This window comes from Adiantum capillus-veneris, chromosome 9, assembly GCF_014529385.1.
Source record: "Adiantum capillus-veneris isolate H3 chromosome 9, ASM1452938v2, whole genome shotgun sequence".
NCBI lineage: Eukaryota > Viridiplantae > Streptophyta > Polypodiopsida > Polypodiales > Pteridaceae > Adiantum > Adiantum capillus-veneris.
In genome coordinates, this window is record NC_140939.1 from 150,835,608 (window position 1) to 150,860,521 (window position 24,914).

General features: G+C 42.0%; 1 protein-coding gene across 1 annotated transcript; it reads left to right on the plus strand.

Annotated features, from left to right (window-relative positions):
- The first annotated feature begins 6,440 nt into the window (after positions 1–6,440).
- Positions 6,441–11,320, plus strand: LOC147451376 (uncharacterized). The gene is made up of 2 exons (XM_086520613.1): positions 6,441–7,130; positions 11,267–11,320. The coding sequence occupies exons 1-2, from the start codon at positions 6,441–6,443 to the stop codon at positions 11,318–11,320; spliced, it is 744 nt and encodes a 247-aa protein (XP_086376739.1).
- Positions 11,321–24,914: the final 13,594 nt, after the last annotated feature.

Sequence of the window (24,914 nt, forward strand, 5' to 3'; positions counted from 1 at the left end):
AGTGATCTTTGAATGGACAGTTGAGTGCGAGGAATCATTTAAGAAATTAAAAGATGCCCTTGTATCCTCTCCACTGCTACAAGCACCTGATTTGGGAAAAATCTTTCACGTCCATATAGATGCATCTGCATTTGCTATCGGATGTATTCTGGCTCAACCAGGAGAGGGAACCATGGATTTCCTAGTCAACTCTTCTCAACTAAATAGTGTTGAGAAGAATTACACAACCACTGAGAGAGAGGGGCTTGGAATGATTTATGTTTCGACATTATCTCCTCACAAATAATTTTGTGTTGTTCACAGACCATCAAGCCCTTTTATACCTTGTCAACAAACCATGCAACACTGGGCGAACCGTAAGATGGTTCATCATATTGCTGGAGTTTGACTTTACAGTAGTGGTTAAAAAGGGGAAGACACATCTACGAGCAGACCACCTTTCTCGATTACCCAACGGAGACAATCCAGAGGGTGTGGATGATGATCTCCTGGCTGCATATCTCTTCAATATAGAAATGGTACCTAAGTGGTCCTAAGAGATCGCCAAGCTACTATCACAGGGCGGGGAATTTGACAAAATGGACCTAGAACTTAAACGAAGAACGATTTGCCAAGCTAAGAACTTTCAATTGATTGGAGGACGTTTATAAAATTTAGGCTCCGACGGCATCCTAAGAGTGTGCATAAACCCTGAGGAATATGAAACATATTTGCTGGAAACACGTAATTAGTCGTAAATTTTCATTGTTTAGCCACAAAAACTTTCCAACGACTGCTACAATTAGGAGTTTATTAGCCAGCTATGCGCATTGATGTTCATGATTATGTAACTAGTTGCACCAAACGCAGATTAAGCCCACCCATCAAACATGCAACATTGTTTCAAGAAACACTTACACGAGAATGGAGTCAATACATTGTTGAGTTCTTGGAGAAACAGACATTCCCTGAAAATATCACCAGAGCATGGTAGAAAACGATAGAAATAGAAGCTCATGGTTTCACTCTGATTGAAAATCAGCTCTATAAAAGGGGAAAGGATAACCAGCTTAGGTTGTGTGCAACGGAGAACATGTACATTCCAATCTTGGAACAAGCACATGGAGGGATTAGTGGGGGACATTTCTCAGGGGAAAAGACAACAAAAATCCTCACCTCGGGAATATGGTGGCCAACATTACATACGGATGCAAACAAATATACAAAACAATGTGAGTCTTGTCAATGAACCACGTACCATTAAAGCGGGATGAGATGTCCTTACGGCCAATTATGGGAGCCAAAGCTTATGCCAAGTGGGGAATAGACTTTGTAAGACCAATCTCACTCCCTGCTTACAAAACGCATGCCCAATACATCATTGTAGCCACATATTATCTCACCAAATGGGTAGAAGCTATGCCACCACCCCAAGGAAGGAGAGAGAATATGTGTCTTTTATGGTGAAAACCCTTAAGGGCACCATTAAGATTTTCACTGGCTCTCCAGACTTGATGTGCGTCATGATCAAAAAAATTTGCAAAAATTTGTTGGCTTTCATTGAAGTGTTCATGCCTTCCAAAGCCACGGATTCTATGCTCCTATCAACGGGCGACACTGTCACTACACAAGCTTTTCAGGAAGCTTTCTACACGGGTTTCTTTACATATGATAGCAAAATATTCGGCTCAATAGTCACTTTGGGGACTATAAGGTACGAATTGTACCTAAAGCTGCTAAAACCACCAGGCTTCCATTGGCAGCAAGACAACTTTTATTGAAGCAAGAGAGCAAGACCATTCATGTCAGGGATGACATGGACGCGGAAGGGGAGAGTGTTGATGGTGGAACACAGAAGACGTTTCCCCAATACGTTGTATCATTATTTTTTGAAGCGGAATGATACTTTTTGTAATATTTGAGTAGCCATGAGATTTTGTGGGAACAAGCCTCTAAGGAGGAATGTATATAAGTCAATGTATATACGTTGTATCATTATTTTTTGAAGCGGAATGATACTTTTTGTAATATTTGAGTAGCCATTAGATTTTGTGGAAACAAGCCTCTAAGGAGGAATGTACATAAGTCAATTTTTGTAACCCTAATCCCAACTTTTGATTTAATCAAATCCGGTTTTCACTGTGCCTTGTGTCTGAGAGAGACAATGTGTGAGAGAGTGTGACTTCTTCTCTTCCCTACGCGCGCTACGAAAGGTCCATTGCTAAAGCAACACCACCATTGTGTTAGCAATGGTGAGGGCTTCCATTTAATGCCAAGAGTGTGTGATTCTCACTATGACGCGAACTGAGCTCCTACGAGCTTCCGGGTGAGTTTTCTTGCAAACCTGGAGTCCTTTTGGTGAGTTCTTTGCACCTATGGATTCACGGAGAGTCGAGCTACGTGTTAGGACCATATGCAAAGAAACATGGTAACCTATATTTTGCTGCCTGTCTTTATACGCGATTGTCGCAAGAGGTAGTTGGAAGTTGGGTATCAAGTCTTAGTCAATAGGGTATTGATTCTGTTGGAGAGGGGTAATGGGGGAACCCCTATCCTCTCAGAAAACACCTTAAAAAACACACTTCACACTAGTAGTCCACCACTTGCCCTTTTTGCACTGCTCACACACTCGACAAGTCCACCACAAAATTCACATCTATTGCCACGGTCGGTCTCCACCCTTACACACGCACATAGCCACACAATCTCACTTTCTCACACAAAACACTGTCGGTCCGGGGGGGGGGGGGGGGCACACACATCCACATTGCCGGCACCACGGGGGAACACAAGAGCAGGAGAAAGAGAAGGGGGGAAGGGGAAGCAACAACAAAACAGGGCAAGAGGGGCTTGATTACACTTCAAAAGGCATGGACAAAGGCTTGCACTGCCATCACCATGGCCATTTTCAAGAGAAAGTACAAAGGGATTTGACAGGCACACTCCTCTATCAGAGAGCTCCACTTTGTAGGCTTTAAATGGCACAAAAAGCCCCTAATTTGACTAAAAAATGACTTTTATAGTGGGGGGCCTTCAACTTTAAAATTTATTCCCTAATTGGCCCATCTGGCACCTTAATTTGGTAACTTTTGGAAGGATGGAGCCGCTTCATTCCATCTGCTCTCTCTTTCTCTCTTTGCACTTGAAGGGGGAGGGGGGGGGGGCACTAGCAACATCTCTAGTGCCCCTAGGCATTTTTTATTTTTTCCTTTTTCTCCTTTATTTTTTCACCCTTTGGAAGGCTCCCTCTTCCACTGCCTCTTTGACCTTCTTGTTGACCACTTTTGTCCGGCCCTAGATTGATCCTGACTATCTCCTTCTTGCCCTTGCTCTTGCTTGCCTGCCTTGGAATGAGCCCGCCTGGCGGCCCTTGAACTCAGCTCTCCTTCTCTCTTTCTTCATGGGAACTTCCTTGGCATTTGACACGGCTCGGGCCAGCTACACTCTCCCTCTCCTCATCTCTCGTGGGACTGCCCCCTGTCTATGCACCGAGGAGGCATTAGGGATATCGCTAATGCCCTCTTCCCTTGCCTTCAAAAAGTGGGCCTTCAAGGGACGTGAGATCGAGCTCCTAACGGGCACGCCACGTCATGAGTCCTTGAACTCTCTCTCCTTCTCTCTTTCTTCATGGGACCTTCCTTTGCATTTGACATGGCTCAGGCCAGCTACACTCTCCTTCTCCTCATTTCTCGTGGGACTACCCCCTATCTATGCACCGGGGAGGCATTAGCGATATTGCTAATTCCGTCTTCCCTAGCCTTCAAAAAGTGGGCCTTCAAGGGACACGGGATCGAGCTCCTAACAGGTGCGACACATCATGAGTCGCGGCGGTTGACGAGCCGACCACTTTCAACCACTGGCCGTCGGTTACCGCCGCCGCCAAAACCACCTGGTTCAACCGCCTCGTGCCACTATGCGCTACCGGCACCACCAAAGCAGCTACCCATGGGGTCCGCCATTGCCACAGCTCCAAGGAGCTTGCTCACCGCTGTGATACACGAAGCTACACTCACGCCTTGGCCCATATACACTGGCTCGCAATTCCCTGCTACTAGTGCATGTGGGATCTCGCTGACCGGGTGCCCAATTGATGTGCAATCGGTTCCTTCCTACTCCACATGAAGCGCATTGCCCTCTAGAACTCAATCAAGGCCCAAAAAAATGCCAGATGGCATGATTTCCCATGCGGTCAAACTTGGCCCACAATTGGCCGGCCCCTGAAAAAACTTCAATTGACCATAACTTGCTAACCAGAGCTCTGATTGGCAATCCAAAAAGACAGGCATGCTCCATAATTTGAGCTCTAAGCATCTATTTGCTGACATCTACTTGGGCCACCTGTCCCCATCTACCTTGTCCATCGGGGATCTGCTAAACCTTCTAACTTTGCACTGTAGTATCTTGCACATCGGGGCTCCGTTTGACAAGCCATTTGGATTGACTTCTAGAGCACATCGAGCACTACATTCTAGAGCACTAACTTGGCACTTTTGGCAACTTCACATGTTATCCCATTCGGACCATCCTTTAGCTCTTTTGGCCTAAAAAACCACTTTAGACATACATTCCCGCTGCCACCAGTTCGCCCAGGACCTTGGTACCTGCCCTAGCCTTCTACAATGCACCTGCCTACACCCTCTCCTTGGCATTGACCACTTTCTAGCTTGGACCAACTTTGGCTGCACCATCCTTGCCCACCCCCTTGTGAACATTTATGTTCAACTATATATAGGCTTATTGCACCAAAAAATTGCACACCCAAAACAAACTCTCTGTACACCACAAAACCACCTAGCATATGTACAAAACTAGCACCTGTAACCACCACTATTCCTCAAGCGGGTTGCCCAACCCCCTGCTTTATCGCATAGACACCACCTGGGTCAAACACCTTGCACTGATCTCTTCCATTAGGGCCAAAAAAGATTCAAAAAGGGCCGTGTAAGGAATTGGTTAGCTTACTAATTAGCAGAGCCATTTATGGTCAAAACGGCTTCAAATTTTTCCGTTTTGGTCATTTAAAGCATATCTACGCAATCTAAAGCGTATCTAGGTACATATCTCTAAATATTAAAAAAGATATCGCTTTCTTCACATTCCTTTGCGGCTCACCTCGAAATTTGTTCTCATTTACTTCACTTGGCGGCAAATAGTTGTTTCCACTTTTGAATCACTCAATCTCTCTTTTTTCTCTCACCTTTCGCGATCTTTATCTCTTCTTCTTTGATGCACCTTGTTCTGTTGCTATGTTATTTCCATTATACTTTTTATGTGTTCATTACTTACAATCACTAATACATCTTCCATTAGTGATAACCGCAAGTTTCACTTGAACATTAAGCTAAGCCAAGAATATGCTACGCGGAGTGTCTATCAAAGACCAGTTACAACTGCAAATGAAGCACAAGGACTTCGCAACGAGGGAAAGAAACACATTGATATATGGACAGATGGGAGCTTGTATCCACCCGATCCTAGCACTGGAAGGTATCCATCTTTTCACACACCTCATGATTTGATGAGATTTGTTGGTGATGGGGTTGATGGCTTACTAGGATATAGTTCTAGGCTATCTCATTTACACATTGATCATACACATTACATTCAATATCTCAAAACTGTTTTGTCTTCAAATGCAACAAGGATTTTAGAACTTGTTAACAAAATAGCATCTCTAAAACAAAAAAATCACCAGCTTCAAACTTTAAAAGAAACTCCAATAGGATTAAGAGCACGAGTAAAACGAATGAGAGATGTAGTAAACTTAACAGAAGGTTCTGGACAAAGAAAAACAAGATTAAAGATTATTAGAGAACATGTGACTAGTCTTTTAGGATTTGATATGTCCAATGTTTAAGAAAGGGTGAGATTTTTGAATGAGGTATTGAACAAAAGTGATATTTTGAAACTTCCTGAAAATCAAACTTAGAAGAAATTGGTATTTCAAAATTTACTGAAAGATATGGGTTTACTGGTCTAACCTTCTCAAATGCAAGAAGTTTGTGACACAGTGGGGGTGAGTAGAAGGGGTTACAGGGCCATCTCTAAAACCTGGTTTCAGGTTTTAAAGTATTACAAGCTTAAAGCTTTTGGGTTGCCTAGGCCTCACAATGTTGGGAAAGTTAGGACTCTGTTAAACGAAGAAAAACCCAAACAATTTGGAGGTACTATCATATAGAAGGAACGATGCCATATGAAAAACAAAAAAAAAATCTTCTTTTGAGTATAATGTTTTTAATAACATTTGGATGAGTATAAAAAATGTTCAATCTGCTATGGTGAGATACTATAATACGCAAGAAGTAGATTGTGAAGGAAAACTTATATTTGTTATGAAATTGGATGAAGCTCAAATTCAGAAATGTCAAAAAATGGAAAGAGTATCCATATCCCTAATGAATAGAGCATTGGACTATAGCCAGGGTAAGCTTGATTCCCCATACCACAAAACTCAATAAAAAATGGAGCTTTGGTGGATCGGAGCAGCTCAAATACCAGTAGAAAATCACGATACGATGAAATGGCTCTTTTTGAAGATCGATATGCCTTCTGTTATACATGACCAAAATGTAGGTGAAAAACTCTGTGTAGATGGCATGGGTGACTTTTTTGTAGAATGGCACTTGAGTGCCGACCTAAAAGCATTAAAGTGCATGTTTGGTGTATGTGGAGGTGCCAATACCAAGTATCCATGTCTATATTGCATGGCAAGCACTGGAACAAAAGGATGGCTTGCAGAACACGAGGTTGGAAAACCACCATCAAGAATTAGTGTGAACGTCATCGACTACCCATCATCTTCTATGATTTGGGATCCAATTCTAACAATAGATTTAAAAAATGTACAAATATGTACAATGCATGCAGAGATTAGAATCTTGGACAAATTGCTTCGACTCCATGTTGATTATGCATATTCTATTAAGCCAAGTAAACTTGCAGACGAGTGCATAGAAAAATGCGAGGCTTTGCTCTCTCAAATGGGTTTTCATGGTGGTCAAGTGCATCTAAAAAAAGATCCTACTCTTTCAAAAGGAACGGGTGATGTTTTGCAAGATGTTCCAATGGGTGGAGCAAAAGCCAGAAGATTTTTGAGTAACCATGACAATAAACAAGTTGATGCTATGTGGAACTACTGGAAGGATCTTTGTGTAATAACAACCAATGTCAAAAGTAGACCAAATGTAGCCAACAAACGCATGGAAGTGTGGAAGAAGCTCGACAATTTTTTGAAAGTTTTGAGACAACAAGTTAGCTCTGCTACTTATGCAGATGAATTTAAAAAGACAATAAAGCTTTTAATAACTGCTATTACAGATGCTTGGGGAGCAAAAGACATTACATATTACTTGGTGAGTATTCAATTACTTTCTAAAGTCTGGATAGTATTTTGCATTGCATCCTATTAGTTCAACTAACTTTTTTTTAAATTTCTAGTATATTCTGTACTTGCATGGACCATATTTTGCAAAACAAGGACCCTTTGCAACATGGAATACTCAGGGAATGGAAAAATCTCACTATCAAGCGAGGACTTCTTTTTTCAAATGTACGAGAAAGGGAGGGGGACAAAGAAGGAGAAATGCACTAAAGGAATTATTCAATTGGTTCTATAGGAGGCAATTACAATGGATGAGATCAAACAACCATGCTGCTCAACCACAAATGGAGATTAATGCTCCACTTTGAAACTTTGTACCGAATCTTTCTAAAGAGATCCAAATCCAAAAAAGATATTTTGGTGCAAAAAATTGTCAAATTTACATCAGTTTTTGAGTTTTTTCATATCTCTAGGCATGTCACCCCTATATCTCAAAAACTTTCTTCTTTTATAGCCCCCAAGAAGGTTGACATTTGTCTCCTCGGCTGCTGCTGCATAGCTAGAGTAGCAAAGAAAGTATCCTGCTCTTGAGACATCGAATCCTGCAGCATATCCAAATATTCTAAGTGCTGCAGCTCTCTCAAGTAGCATGATCTTGTTTGCATTGATTTGAAGGGGAGTGTACCCTAAAAACCGTGACAATATCTTCAGGGCAAATATTGCAACTCAGGATCTTCAGAATACTACATGTGAAAAGCACAGAAGGTGGCACTATCCAATGTAGGCATGTAGTGCATGAGAGAGGAGGCATCCCTTCTTGAAGTGCCTTCTATTGCTTTCCCTGTCGAGCCTTTAGCTCTCCCAAGAAAATTGTCTTTGTCAAGGAGTTCAATCTGCAAAACAAGACATAATGAGTAATTAAAACAAACTTGAAAAAAAAGAAAGATTTCAGAAGGGAGATCAAGGTGAAACTAAATCTACCTTTTGCAACTCATCCTTGGCAATAACTTTTTCTTGAAGGAGATTGCATGATCCGGTCATCTCTCTTATGTCAACTTCCTTTCCAATTTTTTCCAGCTTAAAGTCTCTGCCAAAAGATTGGATGCCAAGCTCAACAAGTCTCTTCTCAAAATCCTCATCTTTGAAGGAAGGTTTCTCCTCTTCCACTCTTCTCATGCATAGAGCAAGTGCATCAGGAGCAGGAAGAAAATCTTTATTAGATGTCTGAAGATCAAGTGCCAAAAACTCCTCTTTTGACTCTTCTTCTATGTCAATAAAATCTTTGGCCACCTCAAAAGCTTCAGAAATGGTTGCAATACAGTAGTCCTCCCTCATATTAAGTGGACATTGGATATGATGGAGAGGGATACTCTTTTCCATTGATATAGAAGTAGGGAAGGTTTGGAACAGTAAGGGACGCCTCAGAAAACCTCTACCTCATCTGTTGGCTCATCAATGATATTACTAGCTCTAAATTGAGCCACATCAAAATTTGCACTCTCTTGCTCCTCAACTGCAACATCAATTTCCTCCTCTTCTAGAATTTCACTTTTCTCAAGCTGCAAAACTGTGGAAACATTTTTATTTGTTACCTCTTCATCTGTATCTTTCACTTCAACAGCTTTGCCTTGCATGTCAACTTTAAGGAACAAAAAGAAAAGAAAGACAACTTCTTTTGGAACAAGGTTGCAAGGCTTTGAATGTAATTGACAAGAAATGGTAGGTGGACAAACAAAGGAGGTCTTCTTATAAAATTTCCAAACCTCCTTGTTACTTTGCCTTTTTCAATTGAGTTGGTAGTAAATTCGGTTAGATGGCAATAAGTCTTGCCATCTAAAACCAAACACTTGCCTTCTTCAAACTCTTTGAATTCTTCTGACAAAAAGTCCTTCAAATTGTCTAGCATAACTGCAAGATCAAACAAAGGGTTGAATATTTCGTATGCTTTTGTGTACACTTCCATGTCACCACCATCCATCACAACAACCAAGAGCTTCTCACTTGGAATCTCCTCTAAAATCTCCTCTCAACCTTCGTTCATGGTTTGGTTGAAAAAAAACCAAATCGATAAAGCTAGGTAGAGGGTGAAGGTCGACAAGGACGCGCAGGACCAAAGTGATGGAGAGAGCAGCCCAAAAAAAGCGATAGGGGTACGTTCCACAACGTGCAAAGCATTCTAGTCGCATCGTGCGGGAACTATCTAGTGGAGTGGGGAGAAGCCCGAACCAAGCGATAGAGGCCCCACCCATAGTTTGCAAACGGGTACCCTCGCGTCGTGCAGGATGAAGAGACCTTGAGCGACCAAGACGACGTGGTAGAGTGGAGAGAGAAGTAAAACAAAGGAAATTCTCACGTCATGTGAGACCAATAAAAGTACAACACCAACAAAAGTCGAGATCAAGCTTTATATAAGGTGCCAAACATAACCGTTATGGACACATGTCATCCATGCAGACGTGCCACGTGGCATGCTTCCAACGATCGTCGTACCGACAGTCGGTTGTATAAAAAGATATCTCACGTGCTCATTTTTCACCTTCCCCCAAACCACACATTCGCGTTGTGTCGTACCTTCTAAACGACCCGCACATCCCCTTTCTGTGGCGTCTTATCTCTTTCCTCAGGCATCTTTCCATCGACCCGCACACCCCCTCCTTGCCTAATTTTTTGCACTTCCAGAGTGCTTCTTATTTCTATCCCGTACGACGCGATACGGAGAAGCTCTAGAATGTGGGTGACCCCGCTATCGCGTCATGCGGGTGTCCTTCCATGATTCCTTGCCAAGCTCAACAGCTTCACATATGATGCGATACAGACAAGCTCTAGACTGTGGGTGACCCAGCTATTGTGCCGTGCGGGTTCGTTTTATGTTTTCGCGCCACGCGCTTTTGTGCTCAACATCTACACAAATGACGCGATAGCGACATGTCCTAGACTGTGGGTGGCCCACCTATCGCATCGTCCGGTGTATTTCCATTTTTACGTGCCACGCACTACCAACCCCAGTATTTTCACATACGACGCGATAGTGGGATGGTCTAGACTGTGGGTTGCCCCTGTATCGCATCGTGCGGTGTTTTGTACTTTTTGACTCAAATGGCGAGGACGAAACAGACTGCAAGAAAAGTCTACCAAGCCCCAAAAGATCTAGAGAAAGATGATTTAGAGAAACCACCTGCACAACCTCGTCAGAGGCCTACTGCTAGAAAAAGGTTGAATTATCAAGTCAAATCTTTAAGGGAAATAAGAAAAGCACAAAATTCCGCTTGTCTACTGATTCCAAAGCTACCTTTCATGAGAGTTGTCAAAGAGATTATAGATAGACTTGTGAGCATGATGAATATCAAAACTTTTGTTTCAATAAGGTGGCCTTGATGTGCCTTCAAGAAGCTGCCGAGGATTTTCTCATAGACTTTATGAATGATAGCTACATTGCAACTGCATTTTCTTACAGGGTCACACTTATGAGCAAAGATTTTGTGCTTGTATCAAGGCTGAGGTACAAGTTTGATAAGGCTCTTGAGCTTATTCCTAGTGAGGATCTTAAAGCCTTCCAAATTTTAAATATCCCTCCCTCCAAGTAGTAGAAAGATTCAGGGGTTGTCATTGAGGATGTTACACATGAGTATGAGACAAGAAAGGCCCAGGATATCAAAGCAGGAAAGGAGGTTGAGAGGGAGCAAGACATGATATCAGAGGATGCTATCCTTAAAGAGCAAGCAAAAAATTTAAGAGCATCCAACTCTCTCCTTTATAGGCCAAATGGTGGTGGATGTCTCCTTGTTTGGAGATGATGAGGTGTACTTGGACATATTCCCTCAAGACACAAGTATGCTTGTAAACCCCAACATTGAGCTTGGTGAAACTGTGCTCTTTATCTGTCTCAGGTATGTGTTGCCCCTTTGCTAATTATTAGTGCATGTGCAAGCACAAGGGCCTCATTGGGGGGTGTGTTTTCTTTTTCAGGTGTCTTATGAGGTATCTTCCAGAGGCTTTAGCTATGCAAATTTCCATACTTGATCCTCTAGTGACACATTGCCTTTTTTAACAAGCAAGGAAGCCTTTCAAGTTTTTTTTTGGAGATTTTAACATGCTGACGTGCAATTACATAATATACCCCTATGTTGAAGGGTAAATCTTAACTCCTAACATGTTATTTTTAACATTTTGTGGTATTCCTAGCTAATTGTTATTTTTTGTAGAGGACATTGGAGTCTTATTATCTTCAATCTTTTGGAGAAAGATATTATATTTATGAATTCATTGTCAAGTATCCATGGGAGAAGTAAACTGTAAGTATGAAGTATGACCTATGCTTGATGGCCCATTGTTTTCTATTAGTAGCTTTTTGATTGATGTCTTCTTGCAGTGCTGCCAAACTTATTGTTGGTCACCTGAGTACCACAAATAAGGATTACAATATAGAAGGTTTCAAGTACTACAATCAAAAAGTGCCTTTACAAACAGACTCAACATCTTGTGGATGCAGGGTGCCTGCCAATGCATGGAGATATCTTGAGTCAAGGGGCAGGATGACTACACTCACTGTAAGTGTGTATCTCATGTGCCATTGATTTATTTTAATTTCTTAATTATGTATGTATGTACTCATGTCCTTTAATTCCTTTTTCTATTTGTTTCAGTTGCATGACTATCCAGAGTCTTAGGTCACGTGGGTGAGAGAGAAGGCTGTTTCTATGGTTTTGAAAAGATCAATAAACCCAAATGATCCAGAATCTCCTTTTCCACCAAAGAAAGGTAGAGCCACCAAGGGTTTGGATGCAAAGAAAATGGATCACAAGAAGAAGAGTCCCGCAAAGAAGATCCATACAAAGAAAAAGGATCACAAGAAGAAGAGTCCTACAAAGAAGAGCCATGCTAAGAAGAGTCCTGCCAAGGGGAAGAGTCCCACCAAGAAGAAGAGCCCTGCAAAAAAAAGAGCAGATACAAAGGGCCATCCATTCCACTCACCATTGAAATTCAAGGTTCAAAAGCGTCGTACAGCTAAGAACAGTAAGGGGGAGGCACCTAGCTCACCTTTCAAGCTACCATTTATGTTGCCAAAGAAGGTTGCCAAGTTACCCAAGCCAGCCACTCCTCAGGAGCCCAAAGCACCAACCCTTGCCAAGTCCCCCGTGCCAAGCCCTGAGGAGTCCAAGTCACCACCACCCACTCCTGAACTTTCACCCCCTCTTGAACACAAAAGAAAAAGGGTTTTTGAGGATGTAGAATTCTCTCAGGCAAAAAGAAAAGTGGAGTTTCATGATTGATTACTCCACAAAAGCTATGTACACTTTTGTTCATTTTGTCCATATGAACATATATATACCCTTTGGTGATTCATAATTTTGTACTTCAAATACTTAATACTAACTATCGATTCTTGAATGTGTCATGGTGTCATGTAAGTTTAAAAAAACATAAATAATGATCACAATAAGGTAGAGAAAAGATAAATATATTTTCAAAATGCAATGATTACAATATTGAACTTTTTTTTTCAAGTCCTTGCAAGTAGCTCAAATACAACGCTTTTTGGGGGAAGGCATGTGATGCAAGAGGTTGATTTCTCCATCCTTGTGCTCACCACAATTTCATCCACTTTGAATCTATACTCAGGAGATGTTTCATCAAGAAACTCAAGAGATTCTCTAATATCATGTAGTATCCAATTTGTTGTTACTATAAGGCTTCTATACTTGGTGTGTGGATGGACTGTGACCTTTAGTTCAAACTCTGGACAATTTTCCTCAGAGTTGAGAGGAACCCAACTACCTAATTTGATTCTCCATCTCCTATAGTTGTAGCCCAGAACTAATGATTGACGACATAGTTGATATGAGATAGACATAGAATTTGGGCTTACTCTACAACTAATATTATCACTAATATGGAAAGTTTCTTTGGTACTCCATCCGTCTCCAAGTACATTATCCAGTTCAATCATAGAAAGTCTTCTATTAAGCCACATCATCTTTGTCCTCTACAAGTCCATTGTTTTGAAACATGCCACAAAGACATGTATAGGCAAGAACTATTGAACTTTAATCCTTCTTGATATCTTGCCTGGAGACATAGCTTTAAGGATGTCTTCTTTGATCTTGGATTTGAATCTTGATATAGTACGTGCATCAGGAGCTTCCCAGTCAAGTGAACTATTGGTGGGAACGGGTAACTGATGTAGTTCTCCATATGCACCTTCTCGTGATGGAACTTTGTATTCTACAAAATAGATAAACAAATCCATTGTTTTCTAAAAGGAAGGTGGCTTGTCAGCATACATAGCATCTGCAATCCCTTTATGCATTGCTTTGAACGTCCCACTTAGACTCTCCACAAGCTGCCATTCCACAACTGTTGAAGGAAATATATCTGGAATGGAATCAAAAAATGAGAAAAACAATGGGAGAATGAAAAATTCATTGTATCAAATAGAAGCTTTTTTTAATAGTTACAGTAAGAATACAGTGTGGGATGTTCTTCCCAGTCTAACACCATATCCTTGGCCATGTACACACGTTGAACCTTAGCTAGCCAGCCATTGTCGGTCACTTTGAAAGCAAGAACACGACCTTTCCAATGGTTTTTACTTTATCACATTTAGTTCTCTTCACTCTGTGTACACCTTTGCATGAAAGAAGCATTGTTACCCAGTCATTCACAGGAAAGATATGGGCTTCCAAAGACCATCCTCTCTAACGTTATGAAAGTCACAAGAAGTTATGTTATGTAAAGGGCGATGTGCAAAAGAAGCCATGGAAACTCAGAGATTAGAGAAGAAGAAAGAAAATATAGAGACGGAAAGACATTAACCTCTCACAAAATAGAGAGAGAGTGAAAATGGTATACGTTTGAAAAAAGTAGGTGATTTGTCATTAATGGCCTTGTTTTGAGAGCCTTCTAACATAGAAGGTATACGTTTGAAAAAAGTAGGTGATGTCATTAATGGCCTTGTTTTGAGAGCCTTCTAACATAGATTTTGTATCTTTTGACAACGCTTTTGTGAAATATAAAATAGAATAAAAGATGAGATTTAAATACTTTGGGCCGCAAATTTAATGAGCTCTCTCGCCGAAAGCACCTAAATATAGCACTTTTAGCCTTATGATCAAGACATTTAATGGTTCTCCGTAAAAATAAGACCACCAAAACCCAAAATATAGGAGACAAGAGTGCCATACTTTTGTATACATGTCAAATAACTATTGGACTATTCCTTAATCCTTAGATTAACAAACAACCCTTTTTGAGTCATTTTTGGCCCTAATGTGTCCAACTGTAACACCCTTGCATAGTGCCATACCAGGGCACATAGCCAACTGCATATCCAAATCTCCATGAGCATACCTCTACCACTCCAAGCACTCATTGGCGAACTGCCTACTCGCAACAAAGAACCTCCAAATGTACCAACACTTTCATCATTCAAGGACATACTTGACCCACCCTCCCATCAACATAAAGCTAGATCCTCATCTAGCAGATCCTGTACTTGGTCAACAGCCCACTGCACAGCCGCTTTTATTACCATCCCTTTCAACCACCACTTGCAAAGCTCCTTGGAAAGCCTAGACACCACCTTGGAATCCACATCAGCTACCATAGAGTGCACTGACTGCATAGGAAGCACCTCTATCTTTGGGTTTGCACTGCCCTTCTCACCTGCCATGCACTCAATTCCAGCATCGTTGAGCTCTTCCTCGTCTACTGTCCCTTCCAGGTTGATAAGCACCACTTGTTTGTCGACTGTAATCACCTACTCTTCGAGTACCTCTTCTATCACTGTATCAAGCTCCGCCACCATAGGCAAGGTTACCCTATCCCTCCTGGAAAAACTCTGCACCTGCTTTACCATCATGGCACACTCTAGAGCTACCTTCACCAACATGGTCATTAGCACGGCACCACACATCACCTTTACTTGCTCTTCACCAGTAGTTCTAGACTGCTCCACTTGGTCTTCACTAGGGACCTTGGCTTGCACTTCATGCTACTCCTCGCATGTATTTACTAACTCTCTACTTACATGCAAGAGGTCAAACTCAACATACCTGGATTGAGACGACTTCGTCTCTCAATTTGTGTCTGCATCCATAGAGCTACTGTCACTTGAGTCAATCTCCTCCTTTGTTTCTAGCTCAGGAACCTCCTCTAGCTTCACCACTTTGACCTCGTCTACAAACCGCACTCTTTGGCCTTTACCATAGTTTAGTGGAGCTCCTACACCTACACTCGAATTGGGCAGCACCTCCTTTGTCCACTCTGAAAACACATGCACATTCTCCACAATTGGAGCCGCTCTAGCCAACATCTTCGGCGTAGGAACCACCTTGTCTCTCTGTAGCCAAGTACCCTTGGTTCTTCTCACACTTGCACTTCTCTTTGCACGATGGCTCGGCTACCACCGCATGACACTGTCTTAGCATCACAGCGCCTGGCAAACCCTGCCTAGTGTTGCGCTTCTTCAAAATCTTTTTGGTCTACCCTTTCGCTAGAGTTATTGCCTCTTCATATGACACCGGACCATCTATCTCCACCTTATCACCCACTTCCTCATGCAGTCAATCCATGAATTTACTTAACTTTAAAAAATTGGCATTTTTTGTAGCAGTTACCTTGATCAATTTCCTCCATAGGGCTTTGAACTCCCACTCGAACGCTTGAAAATCACCTTCCAAGCTTTGCTTCAATCTGTCCAACTTCCGCTTTACTTCATCCAGCTACGCATCTGCTACGAATCTTCTTCAAAAAGCCGCCTCCAGGGCTTCACAATCTGCCTTTTCTTCTTCACCAAGGCTATCAAACCATAGCCTCGCTTTACCACGAACCAGGAGCGGGAACACCTGCACCACACCGTCTTCTCTCGATAAATTGCTTTCCAACACGAACAATCCGTAATCTTGGAGCCAGGTTTTCGCATTGATCCGACCACTTTTGTCCAGCCCTTGATTGATCCCGCCGGCCATCTCCTTCTTGCCCTTGCTCTTGCTTGCCTGCCTTGGAATGAGCCCACTTGGCGGCCCTTGAACTCAGCTCTCCTTCTCTCTTTCTTCGTGGGACCTTACTTTGCATTGACATGGCTCGGGCCAGCTACACTCTCCCTCTCCTCATCTCTCGTGGGACTGCCCCCTATCTATGCATCGGGGAGGCATTAGGGTTATCGCTAATGCCCTCTTCCCTTGCCTTTAAAACGTGGGCCTTCAAGGGCCGTGGGATCGAGCTCCTAACGGGTGTGCCACGTCATGAGCCGCCCACTTTCAATCACTGGCTGCCAGCTACCGCCGCTGCCAAAACCGCCTCGGTCAACCGCCTCGCACCACTACACGCTACCGGCACCACCAACACAGCTCCCCACGGGGCCCCCCATCGCCACAGCTCCAAGGAGCTTGCTCACCACTGTGATACAGGAAGCTACACTCACGCCTTGGCCCATATACACCGGCTCGTAATTCGCTCTGCTAGTGCAATTGACGTGCAGTCAGTTCCTGTCTACTCCACATGAAGCGCATTGCCCGCTAAAACTCAGTCGAGGCCCAAAGAAATGCCATATCACACGATTTCCCATGCGGTCGACTTGTCTCAACTTGCTAACCAGAGCTTCGATTGGAAATCCGAAAAGACAGGCATGCTCCATAATTTGAGCTCTACACATCTATCTGCTGACATTTGCCTGGGCCACCTGTCCCCATCTACCTTGCCCGTCGAGGCTCTTCTAAACCTTCTAACTTTGCACTACAATATCTTGCACATTGGGGCTCCGTTTGACGAGCCGTTTGGACCGACTTCTAGAGCACATCAAACACTACATTCTAGAGCACTGACTTGGCACTTTAGACAACTTCACCTGTTATCCCATTTGGACCATCCTTTAGCTCTTTTAACCTAAAAAACCACCTTAGACATAAATTGCCGCTACCACCAGTCTGCCGAGGACCTTGGTACCTGCCCTAGCCTTCTGCAGTGCACCTCCCTGCACCCTCTCCTTGGCATTGACCACTTTCCAGCTTGGACCAACTTTGGCTACACGAGCGTGATAAGGAGAGTATATCTTGTGAGTTTCATGACATTTGGAATGCATTTGGCATAGATTCGGATAGCATGAGCATCGTAGGTTGGATTGCTTTCACTAGTTCATAAGAATGCTTAGATTTGATTTCCTCGATTAGAGATTGTTTGAGAAGGTCAAGAAGGTGGTTGATACCCATCTTCTTGTTTTCATGCGCATTCGGGTTAAGCATCGCCCTCGGACGACATAGAGTTGTTGGTTCTGTTCTCACTATGCTAGCGTCCGCTCGTGGCATACTTGCCAATAGCCTCACATCCAAACACTTTGAGAAATGCATAGTTCAACGGTTTACCATGCCTCTTTTGGAACTCCTCCATCCAATGCCGTTGAGGGTGACCGGTTTATCAAGTACACAGACATACTTACTGCTTTTGCCCAAAGCTCAAGTGGTAGGCCTGCATGTAGCCGCATGCTTCGTACTCGCTCAATGATTGTTTTTTTTATCCTTTCTGAAATGCCATTTTCTTGAGGTGTCCTTGGAGTTTTTCTTTGCCTCCAAATCCTGAGGAGTTCACTAAAGTATATGTAACATAGCACATGCATTCAACAGAAGGGATTTTGATTTCTTGTAAATTTACAGATTCATGTGTAAAAGAGGGGTATAAGGGGTAATTAAAATCCATTTTGGTGAACATACATGATATAAGAAAATCTAATTTAGTGAATGTCCCGGGCTCCAAATGCCATTGCTAGCATAGAACTTTTCAAAAGCGTGGCTGCAATATTTGCCTCCATTGTCGGATCTGAGGAATTTAAGCTTGGTACCTACTTCAATCTCCACAAACCTGGCTCTTCACCTTTGAAATATGAAAAACACACCGGATTTATTCTTCATTGCATAAACCCAATGTTTTCCTAGTTGCATCGTCTATGAATGTGACATAGTACAACGAGCCACCAAGGGATGGTGTACTTGTAGGATTCCAAACATCAGAATGAACCAATTCAAGTTTTTTATTTTTCTTTCATTTTTTTATTTTTAGGAATTTTACCCTCTTTTGTTTACCGTAAACACAATCTTCACAGAATTCTAGGTGCACTTCTTTCAAACCTGGTAAAAGCTTTTTTCATTGAAGGATTTGCATTACTTTGGCACTCACATGCCCAAGCTGATAGTGCCACACATTACTGTCCACGCCCAAGTTGAAGATTGCATGCTGATAGTACACAAGTAGAGTGTACCAACCTTTTCTCCTTTGGTAACCACCAAAGATCCTTTTGAGGTCTTGCAATGTTGTTTTCGAATGCAATGTTGTGACCTTCATCATCTCATTGACCTGTAGAGATCAAATTTTTGCAAAGAGAGAGAAGATGCCTAACATCTTTAAGCTTCCATTCATTTCCATACTTCATCTTTATCATCTTTGCAAGCACAAAAGCACAAAATTCCATTCATCTTTAAGCTTTTATCGACAATTTTGCAAGCTTCATCATCTTCCAAGTATACATACCCAAAATTACCTTTGGTGTAATCTTGGGAAATGCTGCTTGTGCGATGTTGCCTGGAATGAAGCCCCAATGTCTACTATCTAAGAATTGGACACATTGTCTAGTGAAAGAATTAGAGCATCTTGCTCTACTTTACTTGCCACATCAGCCTTTGATGTTGGCTTGTTGTCATGATATTCTGACTCCTTCTTCTTTTTGGACCAACAATCCTTTTTGACGTGGCCCTTCTTGCTACAGTTCTAACATTCAAGAGCTGACTTTGTATGTGACTTGCTTCACCTTGAACAATCACGACCCTTTTGATTTTTGAACCTCTCCTTCGATCTTTTCTTTATTTTTGCTGACAGTGCAACAGTTGATGATTCACATGTGCTTCTACATTTTTTTGCTTATAATAACATCCAGTACATCATCAAACTTAAAAGTATTTGTGTCAGAGATAGAGTTACTTACAACCATTACAAGATTGTTCCAATTATTTGGTAGAGATGATAATAGAAGGAGAGCTTGCACTTCATCATCAAAATTGACTTTCACTGATCGAAGTTGACTTATATTAGTGTTGAAGTCATTTAGGTGTTCTACAACTAAACCACTCTCTGCCATTTTTAGATTGAACAAACGCTTCATTAGAAATACCTTATTGGATGTCAATGGTTGCTTGTAGAGGTTGTCAAGAAACTTCATCCAGTCCTCCGTGGTCTTCATCTCCGAAAAGTTGAAGGCCACTGTTGATGTCAAGCATAGTCGGATTGTTCCTAATTCATTATGGTCAAGGATGATCCATGCATCATCTATCATCATTGTGGGCTTCTTTGCAAGACTTCCTAGTGGCAAATAAAGATTCTTCTGGTAGAGGTAGTCTTCAATCTGCATCTTCCAGTGTTGGTAGCTTTTGTCAGTGAACTTCTCAATCTTGAGCTTACCTTTCTCCACCATTACTCCCACCCAATTTAAGGAATCCTTTCTTTAAGATATTTTAGCTACAAGAAACCCTTGTTCTGATATCAATTGTTAGGAACTAGAGGCATAGCTAAGTAGAGATTACAATGTTTTATTTCATGGAGAGAGATAGTTTTCACACACAAGAGAGATAATGGGGGGGGAGAGAGAGAGAGAGAGAGAGAGAGAGAGAGAGAGAGAGAGAGAGAGAGAGAGAGAGAGAGAGAGAGAGAGAGAGCGCACATGGTATACGTGGTTCATTCAATGTGGGCTACATCCACAACAAAGCAGCCACTTAATGGCTTTTGCACTTCAAACTAGAAGTAGACCACAAAGGGATTATCAACCCTTTATAGAACTCCCACCTTGTTTCATTGCCGCCCTTGTATAGACATGTTCATCTTGAACTCTCTCATGCGCCCATGTGTGGCCATCGTTAGGTAGAAAAGTCCGCCTAAAATTTGTCCATGCACCCATGTGTAGTTGTAGCCAAGTCCGCCTGAAACTCTGTATCGGCCATTAAATTCGGCCACCACTGGCCAACCACCGATAGACCGTTTTTGGTGACTTTTTGGCTGCCGTCTGGCCATAATATTTTGGCAAAAAGGAATACTCTGGAAAACCAGTCTCGAGCAAAGATCTCAATAGGGCGTCAATTTTTGATTTTTTGGCTAGTGATTTTTCTCACGCACGATGGCTTCTCCTCATATTGGGGTCCTTACAAATGTGCGTTTTTGACAATAAAAAACACAAGGGATGAATTGGGGTGCATACTTAATATTCACTTGATGATTGAGAAGATGACAAGTTGAAATATCAAAGCTCTAAGTTTAGACAATAGAGGAGAGTTCTTGTCCAAAGAATTCAACGAGTACCTCCTTCACCATGACATCAAAAGAAAACTCACTTGCAACCACACTACCCAACAAAATGGTGTAGCCGAAAGGAAGAATAGGGGAATCTTTGAAGCAGCCCGATGCATGCTCAAGGACAAAGGACTTAGCGATAGTGATTAGGCTAAATCTATCAACATAGCATGCTACTTGACGAATAGGTCTGCTACAAAGATCTTGAAAGGAATTACACCCTATGAAGCACTACACAAGGTAAAGCTAAAGGTACATCATTCAAGAGTCTTTGGTTGCTTGCTAATGTTCCAGATGCCAAGAGGAAGAAAAATCAAGGAGATGCATACTTGTTGGATATAGTGATGTGGGCAAAGCTTTCAAGTTATATGATCCAATCAAGAAGGAGTCATTCATTTCAAGAGATGTCATATTTGAGGAGAATATAAGATTTCACTCAACTCAAAATTCAGATTTGGATACAAGCTCTGCATCGTTACTCAAGGTGGAAGTAACCCTCAACCATACAAGAGGAGAGGATAGAGGAATTGGAGGAAGAAGATGAGGAGCATCAAGAAACCCTTAGAAGGTATTCAAGGACTAGAAAACAACCTCAATGTTTGACTCATCAAAGAGGTAATGCATCAAAATTTCAACAATGCAATGTTTCCCTTGTTAACTCTATTTTACAACATGAAGAACCTACTACCTACAAGTTAGCAAGTTCCAAGAAGAAATGGAGGAGGCTCTCAAAAAGGAGATGGCAGCCCTACAGTTCCACTAGAAAGACATAGGATGCAAATGGCTTTAGAAGCTCAAACTTAACACTTCACAGACACAAAGCAAGGTTAGTAGCGTAAGGTTTTTCTCAACAATATGGGATGGACTATGATGCAATATATTCCTATGTAGCCAAGATGAGTTCCATCAAGCTATTGATTGCTCTAGCATCTATCCTTAGGTGGAAGTTTAAGCAAATGGATGTCAACAATTCCTTAATGGGCTGCTTGAGGAGAAAGTCTATATGTAGCAACCAGAAGGATATGTTTTTGTAAGTCTAGAAGACATGGTATGGAATCTTGAGAGGAGTTTGTATGGGATAAAGCAAGGCCAAGAGCTTGGTATCGGAGGATTTTTTATCATCTTCACTTACAAGAATTTTGAAGAAGCTATGAAGAAGCTGCATTGATGACACTCCCTATTACGGGGTTCAAGGAAAATATATTTTTCTAGCATTCTTTATGTGGATGATCTTATTTTAACACAAAGCAATGAAGATACGGTGGAGGATGTTCAATCCAAACTCTCCAAGATGAAGGACCATGGTGAATTACACTACATTCTTGGCGTTGAAGTCTCTAGGTTGAAGAAGGGAGATATCTTTATTTTTGAATAAAAGTACCTCCACTCTATTCTTGATAGATTTGGCATGATCAACTCCAAACCAGTTTCTACACCCATGTAATAGAATCTTAAGCTCACCAAGAATGAGCATGTCAACCCTATGATGTTACACTGAGCTACAAGCAACTCTTAGGATCTCTCATCTACTTGGCAATCACTAGGCCTGCCATTTTTTTTTGTAGTAAACTCACTTGCTCTCAATACATGCAAGCACCAGATGTAGCTCATTGGAATGCAGCCAAGAGGGTACCAAGAAACTTGAAAGATACTCCCTCTTTAGGTATTCTATACGGAGGAGATGAAGGTACCAAGTTGGCTATCCGAGCTACATAGTGCTAACATACCAACTTAAGAGCTACCTACTAGGAGATATACCCATGATCTCCTAATGAAATATAAAGAAGGAATGTTTACCAAATTATGGTCATCTATCTACCAAAGTGTTGGAATTAGGGTTGCAGAGAAACACACACAGCTTGGAGAAGACGAAAGAAACTCAAGGCACACAATAGAGAGTGTATAACTTAGTGTGCAATGGAAAGATAGATAGCCCTAGAGTGATGGGCGTATATACAATGCACGGGGGAAAAAACCTCCTAAAGAGGGAAAAAATGCCCCGGCGGTCCTAGTGTATTCACACACATCACTACCACATGTATATGGTAACAAATCCCCCCTGGAGTGATCCGGTGAACGAGAGCTGGCACATGAGTAAAGGGAAGTGCCATGCCCTGAGGACATGATCAGTCCACAAAGGGGAGTAAGCCCAAAGCTTTGCGGAAAGCTTCAAGCTTCTCACGAGACAATGCCTTTGTGAAAAGATCTGCAAGGTTGTCCTGTGTTGGCACATAAGCCAAGCTGATCTCTCCTACTGAGAGCCTCTCCCTGACATAGTGGTAATGCACCTCAATGTGCTTTGTGCGAGCATGAAAAACTGGGTTCCTCGTAACTGCCAATGCGCTCTGACTATCAGTGTAGATAGTGTTGGCAGTGTGCTGTCCAACACCCAAATCAGCCATAAGGCGTCTAAGCCATACACACTCAACCGTAGCTGTGAAGACTGCCCTGTACTCAGCCTCACAACTCAAAGTGGCCACAGTAGGTTGCTTCTTGCTCAACCATGATATACATGAACTGCCAAGTATGAAACAAAAACCACTTGTGGACACTCGCGTGTCAAAACAACCAGCCCAATCTGAGTCCGAAAAAGCATGTAAGTCTGGCGGAAATGATCCCCCCTTGGGATAAAACAAGCCAAGATGTAAAGTGCCACTAAGGTAGCGGAAAATCCTCTTGACAGCGTGCCAATGGTTAGACCCTAGGCTATGCATAAATCTGCTGACTTGTGAGACTGCAAACTGAATATCCGGCCTCGTGTTGCATACATAAATGAGGCAGCCAACAACAGTTTGGTAAAGAGTGACATCAGCAGGATCGCCAACATCATGTAGACTCAACTTCAAACCTGTTTCCATGGGAGTGGAAATAGGCTTGCAATCCTCAAGTCCAAACTTACATAGCAATGTCTCTATGTAACTTTTCTGACACAAGGCAATACCACCATCACATTGCTTAAACTGTATACCCAAGTAATGATGCAACAGCCCCAAATCTTTCATCTTGAAAGTAGCATTCAAATCAGCCTTAAATTCAGCAATATGTCTCTCATTTGGTCCAGTGATCAGCAAATCATCAACATAAAGAACCACAATGAGAAGTACATCACCCTCACACTTTACATACAATGTGCTTTCTGTTGGACTATTAAGAAAGCCTTGTTTGACCAAATGAGTGTCAACTTTCTCATACCAAGCACGAGGAGATTGCTTCAACCCATACAATGCCTTGTTACATTTACACACTTTGTCCTCTTGTCCTTTTATGACAAAACCGCGAGGCTGCGTTACATAAACTTCCTCAAATATGTCACCATTCAAGAAAGAATTAACAATGTCTGATTGATGTACATCCCAACCAAAATGAGCTGCCAATGCACATAGAAAACACACAGTAGTCATATGACAAGTGGGAGCAAAAGTCTCTTCATAATCAATGCCTTTTTGCTGTGCATAACCCTTTGCAACAAGTCGAGCCTTATGGCAATCAATCTCACCATCCGGCTTGCGTTTCAACTTGTAAACCCACTTCGTACCAATGGCCTTCTTGCCAGGAGCCAAATCACATAAAGTCCATGTGTCATTTTCTATAAGTGCATCATATTCTGATTGCATGGCAGCCATCCAATTTTATGAATTCTGTGCTTCATCAAAAGTCAGAGGCTCCTCAACATCATGTAAGCTAGACACAGCCAAAGCATAACAATCTGATGCATAAGATGCATGGCGAGAGCCTGAACGAGTACGACTAGACAAAGGTGCATCCAATTTACTATCACGCAAAGTGTGCACCAGCCATTTTGGCATACCTCTAGCGCGCTCATTCTCAGCCCTTTCTTCATCAAGTACATCATGTACATCTGTATCAGTATTATGCTGATCTATAACATTTTCATGGAACTTACATTCGTATTTCCACCACTGAAAAGAGGCAACAAAGTGTCATAAATGTCCTGTGAGCTTACATTACTGTCTCTAGTACATGACAGCAAGGGCTGAACAGAATCTTCCACAAACACTACATCCTGAGAAACCAGAATACGTTTTGTTTGCGGATGATACAACCTGTAACCTTTGCTTTCAGCACTATAACCAAAAAAAAAAACATTTGAGAGCCTTATCATCCAATTTTCAGCGCTGCAGTTGTGGCACCAAAGCATATGCCAAACAACCAAAAACACGCATGTGATCAATAGAAGGATTTCTATCATGCCATGCTTCATATGGAGTAATAGACTGCAAAGGACACCTGTTAACTACATAAGTGGCACACATGATGGCCTCAAGCCAAA